At 39.2% G+C, this 13,687-nt stretch overlaps 1 protein-coding gene across 5 annotated transcripts in view; it reads right to left on the bottom strand.

Annotated features, from left to right (window-relative positions):
* LOC145341003 (arf-GAP with coiled-coil, ANK repeat and PH domain-containing protein 2-like) overlaps nucleotides 1-13,687 on the bottom strand; it is a 142,331-nt gene that overhangs the window by 49,622 nt on the left and 79,022 nt on the right. For all 5 annotated transcript variants that reach the window (XM_080185674.1, XM_080185672.1, XM_080185675.1 and 2 more), the window contains exon 9: nucleotides 9,248-9,322. In XM_080185674.1, coding sequence (XP_080041800.1) covers nucleotides 9,248-9,322 — 75 coding nt within the window. The remainder of the gene's footprint in view (nucleotides 1-9,247; nucleotides 9,323-13,687) is intronic.

A 13,687-nucleotide genomic window follows, 5' to 3' on the forward strand; every position in this document is an offset into this window, starting at 1 on the left:
GGAACATGCTGTTCCTTCATCAGGCGAGTGGAGAGTTCTGTTCAGAAACAGAGCGTGTAAACTGTGTGCGCCTTTATATGTTCTGTTTCTGAACAGAACTCTCCACTCACCTCACGAAGGAGCAGCGTGTTCCAAAAGCTTGTGGCTATTACTATTAAATAAACCTGCTGGACTTTAATCTGGTGTTGTGAGACTTTTTATAATGCAAAACACCCAATGAGGACACCAACATGCATATGCAATGAGAATGCTGATGCACAATGACATACAACACATCCACTGAGGATGCTGACATGCAATGTCAATGCTGACAGGGATGACACACAATGATGATCAAACAGAAATTGCAATGTAACTTGGAGAAACAAGCTCTGAGAAAGAAACAATTTTAAAACCAAGGAACAGTAAGCGGGATGACTTAATGACAGAATTTGGTGCACATTAACAATCCCTCAACTACATTATCCCTTATGAAAACAAGCATTTAATTCAATTGTATAATCCTTTATAAAAACAAGCATGGGAACTCCCTAGTCCCACTTCCAAGAGCGCATAACCACCTGAAGTTATCAAACTGAAATAGCAGGCATTCTACTGTGACAACGAAATGTTTTAAATCAGTCATGCAGCACTAATCCAGTAATGGTAATCCTAAGACTTATATCAGAGAGAAATAGCATGCAATCATTTTTTAAACACCCCATTTTATAAATGAGTTTGAAAAGCAGCACTTTTGAATGACTTGACTGCTTCATCTGGACACTTATCCGTTGTTGTTGACAGCTTCTCCAGACAATTCACTGACATTTTTGACAGTTGTTTCGACAGTTCTCTTGACATTTTTGACAGTTGGTTTTGACAGCTCCTCTTGACAGTTCTTTACATTTTTCTTATGTTCTTATTGACAGTTGTATTTGACAGTATCAATGAGTTTATGCCATTCATGCCTCTGGTCAGCCATTCTAAGGGCACCTGACCCTCGCCCAAATGCCACCTGACCACCCCCCATTAAAAGTTGTCCCAGGATCACATCCAAAGGGGTACATTACCTATCCAAAAGGGTACCTTTGCTATCTAAATAAATGCACTAAGTTCAGCCCTGCTTCTACCTGGTCTAATCTGTACATGTTGAATTTCAGACACATTTCACCAAAACCACGAGTGGAGACAGCTGCTGATTGCAGTGGCTGGAGTCATCATGAAGCAGCCGCAAGGGTGGGATCTTTGCGGATGGCATACACAGTGAGGTGGTCTTGCTACAAGTATGCAGGCAGAATGGGAATGGGTGATTGTCAGACACAGTAAAAGCACTAGGCAGGTAGTGCTGTAGACCTTGGGTCCATCTCCCTCTCTTAGAGTATCTATTATGGATACCACCGGGGAGGTGGTTTCATAGCGGAATGCAGCAAGAACCAAATCCTTGGCACCATGAAGATTTAGCTGCATGGAGTGGGGGAGAGAAAAAAGGAGCAACAGTGATGGGAAATTCCATTGTAAAAGTTTATTAATCACAAAGTAAGACTTACATTAACATTGCAATGAGATTACTGTGAAAAGGGAACAGACAGCTGTTTCTGCCGTCACAAATGTGACTTCAGCATGGTATGTTGTCTCCCTAGTGCCAGAGTCAAGATTGTCACTGAAGGGCTGCAGGGCATTTTGGAAGGAGGCAACTGAACAAGCAGAGGTGGTGGTCCATATCAGTAGTAACAATACAGGTAAAAAGAGGGGTGAGATCCTGAAAGCAGAGAATAGCAAGCTATGGAGTAAATTAAAAAGCAAGCCTTGAAGGTTGTGTGCAACTGAGATCAGGAATAGGAGAATAGACTAGGCGAATGTGTGGCTGAAGAGATGGTGTAAGAGGGAGGCATTTAGATCACTGAGGTACTCTCAGGAAGGTGGAACCTATGCAAGCTGGATTGGCTGCATCCCAGCAGGACATGAAACAATATAGGGACATGGGTATTTGCTAGCATTATTGTGCATGGTTTAAACTAGAGTGGCAGGGGGATGGGAACCTGAGCAGCGTGATACGAGACAGGGAAACAAAGATAGAAATGGAAGACAGAAAAATAGAAAGCAAAGGTGGAAGCCAGAGGAAACAAGTGCTAGCAGCAAATAGGACACAGCACAAAAAATGTGTAAAGATGTTAAAAGATAAAGTCTAAGGCACTGTGCCACAATGCATGGAGCATTTGCCATTAGCTAGCAAATTAACAGCACAAATAGATACAAGTGGGTACAATATGACTGTGATTATGGGGATATGGTTGCTGGGTGACCCAGCCTGGGAACTGAACACCAAACAGTACTCAATATTAATGAAGGATAGGCCAAAAAAGTAAGAGGAGTGTGGTGGCATTGTTTGTTAAGGAAGAAATCAGTGCAACAGTCAGAGGGGATCTTGGGTCAAAAAATCTAGATGTAAAATCAGTCTGGGTGGAGCTAAGAAGCAAAAAAAAAGGGCAGGAAACATTAGTGAGAGCTGTTCATTGATCTCCAGACAGTAGTACAAACGTTTGGGCATGGCACTGAAGAGGGATATTAGAGACACTTGTAACAAAGATGCTGCAGTAACCATGGATGACTTTAATCTACAGAGTTAGCAAACTAAATTAGCAATAGTACTGCAGCAGATGAATTCCTGGAGTATTTGTGGGATGATTTTTTTTTTAAAGACCAACACATTGAGGGAATGAGCTATCCTAGATTTGGTATTGTGCAATGAGAAGGGTTTAATTAACAAACTTGTTGTGTGAGATCCTTTAGAGAACAGTGACCATAACAGGATAGAATTCTTCATTAGAACAGAAAGTGAAGAAGTCCGATGCAAAACTAGGGTCCTAAATCTAAACAAAGGAAACTATGAAGGTACGAGGCGCAAGTCAATGAAGATAGACTGGGGAACTTCACTGAAACGCATGATAGTGGATAGGCAATGGGAAATATTTATGAAGTGAATGTATGCACTGCAATAGCCTTTCTGACGCAAAAACACAAGAAAAACAGCCCAACCACAATTAACAAAAGAAAATAAGGAGAATCCACAGAAGGGGTCAATTAAAGTTGCTAGAAAAAGTAGCGAGACTAATGATTGGGAGCAGTTCAGAATTCAGCAAGAAGGACAAACAGATTGATAAAGACAGGGAACATAGAGTGAGAGATTAAACTTGCAAGTAACATAAAAACTCCTTTAAGTATGCAAAATGAAAAAGATTACTGAAGACATTAGTAGGTCCCTTACAGTCTGAAACAAAGGAATAAGGAATGTCAGAGCAATTTAAAAACTGCTTCAACTGTCTTCACAATGGAAGATACAAATAAATTCTCAGAAATGCTAGGGAACTAAGGGCCCAGTGAGAAGGAGGAATTGAAGGAAGTTAGTATTACTGAAAAAAAACTATGATGGAGGAATTAATGGGATTGAAAGCTGACAAATTCCCAAGGCCTGATAATCTACATCCCAGGGTACTAAAGGTGGTGACCATTGAAATATTGGATGAAATGGTGGTCATTTTCCAAAATTCTGTAGATTCTGGAACAGTACCAACAGATCGGAGGGTGGCAAATGTAACCTCACTATTTAAAAAAGGGAGAAAATAGGAAATTACATACTGGTTAGCCTAACATCAGTGATAGAGAAAACACTAGCGTCTATTATAAAGGATTTGATAACAGGGCACTTAGTAAATATCAACGGGATTAGACAAAGTCAACAGGAAAATCAAGGTTTGACAAAAACCTACTGAAGCTTTCTGATGATGAAACTAGAGTTTAGAAGAATGAGGGGAGATCTCATTGAGACATATAAGATGATGAATGGGATGGACAGGATAGAGGTGGAGAGACTCTTCCCGCTCAGAAAGGACAGTAGGACTAGGGGGCACAGCCTCAAGATAAAGGGGGGGGGGGGGGGCAGTTTAGAACGGAGTTGAGGAGGAACTTCTTCACTCAAAGGGTGGTGAATCTCTGGAATTCTCTGCCCGTGGAAGTGGTGGAGGCTGCCTCGCTAAATATTTTTAAGACGCGGGTTGATGGGTTTTTGATAAGCGAGGGGATTAAGGATTATGGGGAGGGGGCGGGAATGTGGAACTGAGACACGACAGATCAGCCATGATCTTATTGAATGGCGGGGCAGGCTCGAAGGGCTAGATGGCCTACTCCTGCTCCTATTTCTTATGTTCTTATAAGGGAGAACCAGTGGATGTGGTCTATTTAGATTTTCAGAAAGCTTTTGAGTAAAGTCTCACAGTAAGAGGTTAGCATGCAAAATTGAAACAGAATTGAGGGTAATATATTGGCATGGATTGAGAATTGGTTAGCAGACAGGAAACAGTAGGGAGAAATTTTCAGAGTGGCAGGCAATAACTAGTGGGGGTCCCACTAATTTTTGATGAAGGAGCCCAATCTAATGTTCTCAGCTTTGCTGATAACTAAAAACTTGGTTGGAATGTGAGTGATGGGAATGATGTAAAGAAGCTGCAAGGTGATTTAGACAAGTTAAGTGAGTGACAATTACATGGCAAATGCAATATTATGTGGACAAGTGCAAAGATTTTCACTTCACTAGGAACAACAGAACGGTAGAGTATTATTTAAATAGTAACAGATTGCAAAATGTTACAGTACGAAAGGACCTGGGTATCCTTGTACACCAATCACTGAAAGCAAGCATTCGGGTGCAGCGAGGACTGAAGGTGGCAAATGGTGTACTGACCTTCATTGCAAGAGGACTTGAACACAGGAACAAGGATTTCTTACTGCAGCTGTATAGGGAATTGGAGAGACCACTGCGTTCACTAGAGTTTGTGGTCTAGAATTCCATCAGAGGTTATGAAGGCCAAATTACCGAATATATTTGAGGAGGATACAAATAGATTTCTAGATTTTAAAGGCATCAAGGTGGAAGGGAAGAGCACAAGATTCTGGCATTGAGATAGAGGATCAGCCATGACCATACTGATTGGTGGAGCAGACTTGAAGGGCCAAATGATCGATTCCGATTCCTATTTTCTATGTTTCTATTTTTCTAGCTGCAGCAGGAACGCACATATGGTGTTAGAGTAGGAATAACTGGACAGAGCAGAAAAACAATGGGTTCTTGAAGTAGATTAGGCTCAAGGCTGTCTGTGAAATCTTTTACTTCTCCCAAACAATTGCATATACTACTGATAGTCACTGACTAGCCTCCAATCATAAAGAATGATTATGCCGAGAGTATCAAGAAATACAGCAAAAGCTATGGGCCCCAACAACAGCCTGGCTATGGTATTGAAGACGTGCTCTAGAACTGGCCATAATTCTATCCAAATTCTTCTTTTCAGTTACAATACTAACACCTATCCAACAAAATGGAACATTGCTCAAATATATCATACCCACAAAAAGCAGGACAAACCCAATCTGATCTATTAAAGCCCTATCAGTCCACTCAACAGGAAAGTGATGGATGAGGTTATCACAGAGATTTCAAGCCACAATTACCAATATCCTGAGCACCAATACTCAGTTTGGATTCCCCCAAGGCTACTTGATTCCTGATCTCATTACAGCCTTGGTCCAAAGATGGACAGAAGTGCTGAATTCCATATAAGGAGTGAGAGTGACTACTCCAGGCATCTGGGCAGCCCCAATGAAACAAGAGTCATTAAGAATCAAGGGAAAAGACACCAGCTAGAATCATCATTCTGGTCATCACTGACTGGAAATTAACTGAGTTAACTGCACATATACTGTGATGACAAGAGTAGGTCAGAAGCTAGGTTTTCTATGGTAAATGGCCCACCTCCACCATCAACAGGGTATAAGTCAGGAATGTGGTCAAATACTCTTCACTTGCCTGGATGAATGCAGATCCAACAGCAACAGATGTTTGTCAATACCTTCTACCTGCCACTCCAAAAAATTATTTCTACTCTTTTTCCTGTCTGCTAACCTATTTTCAATCCATACCAATATATTACCCAAACTCCAAGTGTTTCAATTTTCCACACTAACTTTTTATGTGGGACTTTATCAAAAGTTTTCTGAAAATCCAAATACACCATATCCACTGGTTCTCCTTTTCAATGTTGCTGGTTGTCTCCTCAAAGAATTCCAGTAGGTTTGTCAAACATCCAAAACAAAGTAGCCTTTTGATTAGCATCCGTCCATCGTCATCTTCAACATTCACCCTCTCCACCATAAACACACTGTTGTTATAGTGTGTACCATCTAGAAAGTGCACTGGAGCTATATTTCAAGGATTACTTCCCAAGCCCTCAACTCCTATCTGCTTAGAAGGATAAGGGCAGCAGGCGCCACAATCTCCCAGTCCCTGCTCCAAGTCACACACCATCATGACTTGGAAATATATTGCTGCTCCTTCATCATTGTTGGGTTAAAATCCTACAAACCCTTCTGTAACAGAGGCCGTCTCATCACATCAGAGACAACAATAGTTCAAAAAGCTGGTACATCACTACCTTCTCAGAGACACTTAAGGATGGGCATTAAATACACCTCTTGCCAATGACTACCACATCCCCTGAATAAATACAAAGGACACTAACCACAGGACTGCTGATTTCCATATTTCACACAAGTCAGAGCTCAAAGCAGGGAATAGGAAAACTTAACAAAACAAAAATAATTTAAAGTTGCTGATTCAAATTTGGGAAAGCATGTAGGCAACTCAGCAATAATCCACTTCTCCAGGTCATCTGAACAACAGATTTTCACTCGCTTCTCATTTAGTAAATCCATTGTAATATGAATATGTTGCCTAGACAACTGCAGGGATTGAAGTGCTAGAAACCAAACTGCACTCCCCCTCTAAGGTCCTCTTTGAGAAACTGGACATCATCTTCTTAGATGAAATAATGTTGCCAACCTTTAGATCTATTTTTATTCTGCCACAAGTCACATCATGCTTACATCATCACAAGTCAAAACCTCTGATAGGATTTAGTTCCGTTTTTGACTACTTTACTGTGCTTCTTTTAAAACTCAGTAACTTTGCAAAGCTAAAACTCAAAAAGATGCAACGGAATGTACACTTACAGCTTTTCACAACCTTTCTGAACAAGGCAACAAGCTCAAATTCTACATTAGAGGCACAAGCACCAAAACTGGCCATTCATCACAAACCATCTAAAAGTAATAGTTGGAAAATAAGTTGGAAAGATTTGCTATTTACAGAAGAGGAATTCAAAATTAGTACCTTTCAGCTGAAGGTTAATACGTATAATGCTCGTCATGAGGAGACCTCAGTGCTGGAATATAGAACAGTTCCTCCAAGGGTACCCAATGTCAGCAACTAGCATTCCAATGTGAAGTACAACACAGCTAGTTACTTTTATTCTGTCTAACAATATGCTTTAACCTCAAAATTAATGGCGTAGGTGGTGCTGTTTTGTGCTTCCATTTCCTGCAACACTTTTATAATCCCTGCAGTTGAAATGATTAACTTGATTCTAATGTGCCAAATTAAGACAATTTTTTGAGCTATGGATGATACATATCAACTAGAAACTTGGTGAAATTCTTTTCAGATAGGGTCTTGCAAAGAAAGGAAATATTCAATTGATCTAGATTGAATGTAAATTCTGAAGATAGACTGATGAAATGCTATGCATCTAAACATATCACTCAAATTGCTGAACTCAAAAAAGATAGTGACTGATAGGAAATGGGAGATTGGAGATAGTTATTTCATATCGAGTTCCAAATAATTATTTTCTAGCAATCACTAAGCTATTAAACACAAAGAAATACTCTTGGATAAAGTGCTATCCGTGTATTGCATGATTGGGACTAATATTTTTATTAATATAAGATTAAGTGTTTTGGGTTTTCATCACACAACTTTATGTCTTATATTAGCACAATGTCTGTTTTTTAAACTGATGTCAAACCAGTTCAGTTGAGTTTCAGAAGAAAATTCTGGCTTCTAATCAACTTACTTTCACACAAAATACAAAGACGCCAATATCAAGAAAACTAGACGCCAGGGTTTTGGTTTGGCTTAAATCCACATTCTTGGTCAAAAAAAAAATCAACCTGTTTCTAAGTTAAGTCCCCACCAGCCAAATATTCCCTTTTCACTCAGGTCTGAACATCCCAGAGCCCCACACAAAGCAGTCCTAACTCTTCCCAACTTAACTTCAGTTCATCAACCTAACCTGCTGATTACTTCGAGCATTTTCTGATTCTATCATGTCACTACTGTTTTTATTTTGATTCAGAGTTTGCGTGGTTAGACAAACTATACTTGTTTGTTAGTGTCAAAGGCCACAGTAAAAAATTATTGATCTCCAAGTTAAAAAAAAGTATATTTATTAGTCACAAGTAGGCTTACATTAACACTGCAATGAAGTTACTGTGAAAATCCCCCAATCGCCACACTCCAGCACTTGTTCAGGTATACTGAGGGAGAACTTAGCATGGCCAATACCTAACCACCTTCCATACTGTGGGAGGAAACCAGAGCACCAAGAGGAAACCCACACAGACACAAGGAAAATGTGCAAACTCTATAGATAGTGACCCAAGCCAGGAATCGAACCTGGGTCCCTGGTGTTGTGAAACTAACCACTATGTCATCATGCTGCCCTTCGAAGCAACTTCATGGAATTTTCAGTCGCTGAAGTATTATAACAGTGAGACACTCAACCCCTATATGGCTACAATTGACAACTCAGACTACATCTTGAATTTTGACCTATTTATAGTCAGTATTGTATTTTTTGTCATTTTAGTTTTAATTTCCAGCATTCAGTCTATTTCACCTTTCCAATACACATTTTTATTATAAAATTCTATACTTTGCTACAGTTGCTTTCAAAAAGTGAGAAATATGCATCTAACCAAAGGTTTTTGTAAAATGAAAAAACGTTTCAATTAAGTAAATTGCAATCCAAAAGATGAAATTTACAAGTATCAGACAAATAGAAAGAAAATCCAATAAATCACAAGCAACAGTCCTGTTAATGGTTTTATTTAGTTTAGGGTTTTTTTAGGATAGCAGCTGCCATTATAGTTAGTGCCCACATTGGGAATAACTGCACATTGATCTTGGAACACTGATTTGCATGTAGTAGACCACAAATATGATAAATATAAATCCTAAATCGGTATTTTATGAGTAAAGTTAGCATACATAAATTAAAGCAAACAACTGAATAATGTAAAACATTTGAACTGCGTATAAATTTCCAGATATAATGGGATGTTTACACTGTGCAAGATTTCACATCTGTCCACGTACCTTCTGTTGAATAGTGGAGTGCTTTTGTTCCATATCTCTCTTCTCTTTAGCTGCATCCACAACTAACTGATCCAGCTGTTGAAACACAACAACAAAAAACAGTAAGTCAGCTACATTTCTAAATTGTGAATTTTTAAGAAAACCTATAAGTAAATATCCCCACTCATTTTAGAAACAAATAATGAAGCAACATATAATGAATGACAGATCTTTGGAGAAATATAAAACAAGTTTATATCATGATGCCTCAGACTATATTTACAATGATGAAACTAACAAACCCTAGCAGTTTAATACGTTCAGTTCTACGTATACTTTTAAAAATAGACTAAGCATCATACAATCATAATGTAATTAAATATCCCTCTTTCAAGATTTGCCCTCTAACGTTAAAGAAGCATCACACCTAGGCTGGAAATTTTCAGCGATTCATTCTGATAGCTTGTGCTGAGCTCCTGTTGGCAGTTATGAGAACCGGCAGCTTGCACAGATCCATATAGTACCTTAAATTCAGAATGATTATGCAGTTCTAAATGAATAACTGACTGTGGCATCAGACCAGTAGGAACCATTGTATATATAATCTAAACACTGACGAAGGTTGCAATGCTCAATCATTGTTGCCTGTGTTAGCAGCTATGAATGCCTGATAGGCAAAGCAGTGGCAGAGATGCTGATTCTTACTGGTGCTGCATCAATTAGGCAGAAGCAGTAGAATCATACCAAAATAAAACAAGATTTTCCAACTGTATTTCTTGCCTAAAGGCAGTAACAAAGAAAAATGCTTTGCTGAGCAGTCAAACATTTTGTGCACGGATTATTTTTTAATAAGCAATCAGAAACACAAATACATTTTCCAAAAAGTGTGGATATATATTATGATGATGCCAGAACAGACCCATAAGTTGTTGGTAAAGCCTGGTTAGGGACCAATAGCGTTTTGCTTAAAATAGATCAAGTTTGAGATTAAAACATTTGTTCAGAGAACAAAGCCAAAAGATTCCACAGGTTTGAAACAAAAATAGAATTTACTATACAAGGTTAAACAATTTGCGACATCTATCTTATTCTCTTAACATTCAGGATTAATGTGGCACAAGTGAATTAACAGGCAAATGGCAGTCGAGCACGCCATACTGCACAATAAATGGCAGATGTAACCAAGACAGATCCCACAAATTTCTCAACGGTTCACCCAAATGTCAGGTTGACTCAAGTGTTCACTATCTCATCAAAACCCTGCCTCTGTTCACAAAGAATTTCAGTCTTCACCTTCAAAGACCTTGCTGAGAAATTCTCTCCAACAATGGCCCACCTCACAGGGTTTCAATCTCATCTTCGAGATTCCCCTGGATTCCAGAGAATGCACCTTTGTTTGGGACCTCTTCCTGTCTGCTCTCTTTTTCACCTGCATGGGACTCTTTATTATGGCACTCTGTTCCTAATAACACAACTGGTATTTTTGGTATTCTCTGTTTTATGCAGGTGCACTGGGCCTGCATCCTCAGTCCAAAGAACTTTATATGCTGTACTGTGCATGCACAGAGTGTCCTGAGAAATTAGCTGCTCACCATGGCTTTTGTAACAGTACAAGTAAAAATATAGGAATGCAACTTACAAAAAAGTTTTCAACTCAAAAATCAATCCATATTCTTGCCTAAGAATGGATTACAAGAAATGGCACAAAAATGCTAGGTCAGCACCCTTTTATAAGCAATTAAGGCCATGGTTGATGCTGACCTGCTGAGACAAGAAGTCGAGGAGACCTTGGCAACCAAAGTAATTTTGAGGGGCTTCAATAATTAATTCTGCCCTAGGAATCTGGTCACTGAATGGTCAACTCATCCAAAAACTGGACGAATCCACTGACCTATTTATTCACATTTGTATTGACTTGCCAGTATGGTAATCAGCATGCTCAATGACATGTCATCAAACATTTTGCAAAACAAGGAGGATTTAACATTAGAGAATGACCGAACAGTTTGCAAGGCATACAGAGCTTCAACAGCAGATTTGGGGTATGATTTGATGAGTCGTTGAGGCTTTGGAAGGATCGATCCAATAAGTAGGCCTGAAGTCTGGAGTCCTGCCCACTGAAAAGCCTAAAAATGATCAAAACTGCCAAAGGGGTGGAAAGAACCCTCCCATCTACTTTAAAATATCCCTGGATGCAGTACCTAAAACAGCATTGCTCAAAGACAGCCCAGCAAGAGAAGCTGAGTCCTTTCCCTGTGACAAGACCAGATATTTTAAACAATTCTGCAGATCTAAAGCATAATTTAAAGGAAGTAAACTGGCAAAGGCTTCTAACCATTTTGAGGTCCAGGCAATTGGATTACAGCATCTTAACCTGTTGATTTCCCAGAGAAATTAAAGCTCCCAATAAACAGTTTGGATTTGTAAAGCTAATAGTTAAAGACAACAGTTCAGTATTTAAACTGGACACTGGGGCTGGGATCACAGTCTTATCAGACAAATCAGGCTGGCTTAATTTTATAGAATTCCTATAGTACATTTGGCCCATCAAGTTTGAGCAGACCAGAATCCCACCCAAACCCTAATGCCATAACCCCATACATTTACCCTGCTAACCCCTCTGACACTCGGGTCAATTTAACATGGCCAATCAACCTAACCTGCACATCTTTGGACTGTGGAAGGAAACTGGAGCACCCGGAGGAAACCCAATTTCATTGAGATTCAACCAATAAAATATAGCTACAGGGACCAGGAGGCACAGACCACAAAGTGAAGGGCCATATTACTACAACCTTCAGATATAGAGATAAAGAAATTAACAAAACTCTACATCCCACAAAATCAGCAACTTTCTCTGCTCAGCAGGGCAGCATGATCAGGACCTTGTCTTCTGTAGCAGAACCAGATTTAGGAATTTACTTCCTCGGTTGCTTCAGGGACTGGGAAAGCTCAAAAGTGTTATAGCATCACTCTACTCCCAGATGCCAAACCCATCTGCTATTTACCAATGGGAGGATAATAAACATACCAATCAAGAAAATCAAAGAACACATGGAGACAAAATGGTACTCAGGGCTAGTGACAGTCCCTAAATCAAGTGGAGAAATCAGGTTCTGTGTTGATCCGACAGAGCTAAGTAAAGCTGTCCCCCCAGTTCTAGACTCCCCCAACCAGGGATTACATCTACCTGCATCCACCCTGCCACAGTGGACAAGTTCATATTTCCCACATTATATTCCATTAGCCAAATTTTTATTCATTCATTTAACCAATCTACGTCCCTTTGCAGACTCCTATGTCCTCTTCACAACTTACTTTTCTACCTATATTTGTGACATCTGCAAATTTTGTAACTACATTTTGTCCCTTCATCCAAGTCATGGATATAAATTATAAATTCTGATCCTTTTTGTGGCACTCCACTCATCATATCTTGGCAACTCAGAAAAGACCCACTTATGCCTAGTCTCTGTTGTTGATAAACTAACCAATCCACCTTCAATGCTAGTATATTAACCTCTACAAGATGGCTTTGAGGTGACACCTTGCCAAATGCCTTTCGGAAACCTAAGTACAACATAGTCAGTGGTTCCCCTTTATCCACACTGTTTGTTACTTACCCAAAGAACTCCAATTAATTTGTTCCTTTCCACAAAATCATGTTGACTGCTTGATTGCATTGAGATTCTCTAAGTGCCATGCTATAATGTTATGCTAACTGGCCTGTAGTTTCCTGCTTTCTGTTTCCTTAGTTTCTTGAATAGGAGTAACATTCATCCAGATGAAGAGATTTTTCAAGAATGTAGAAAATTTTGGAAAATTAAAATCAATGCATCTACTAGCCCAGCAAACACTGTTCAAGACCTAAAGATGAAGTCCATTAGGAGGGGGGGGGGGCTCGGCAGTGTTCAGTTTAATAATTCCCAGTACCGTTTATTTATCTGTTGATTGTAATTGTTTTAAGTTTCCTCCTTCCTTTAACCTCTATCATAATTATTTCTAGGATGTTATTTGTATCCTTCACAATGAAAACAGACACAAAATATTTGTTCAGTTCATCTGCCATTTCCTTATTTACCATTAAAATCTCCCATTTTCTTTCTAAGAACCAACACTCACTCTATTACTCTTTTCCTTTTTAAACATCTGTTAAAACACTTACTGCCTGTTTTTTATATTTCTAGCCATGTCTCTCTGTCTAATTTCTCCTGCGTTGCTAGTCTTTGCCAGTCTTTATATTCTGTCCAATCTAGTGACGTCACTCATCTTTGTGGAATTATGCACTTTTTCTTTTAATTTGATATCATCTTTTATCTCTTTAGTTAGTTACACATAGTAGTCTTTCCTTCTCAGTGTTCTGAATTATCTCCTCAAATGTCTGCCACAGCATTTCTACTGACCTAACTCAATCTACTTTCCTAGTTCACTTTAACTAGTTCTCTTTTGCTGCACTCATGA

The sequence above is a fragment of the Carcharhinus amblyrhynchos genome, chromosome 3 (assembly GCF_965287045.1).
Source record: "Carcharhinus amblyrhynchos chromosome 3, sCarAmb.v2.hapA, whole genome shotgun sequence".
Classification (NCBI taxonomy): Eukaryota; Metazoa; Chordata; class Chondrichthyes; order Carcharhiniformes; family Carcharhinidae; genus Carcharhinus; species Carcharhinus amblyrhynchos.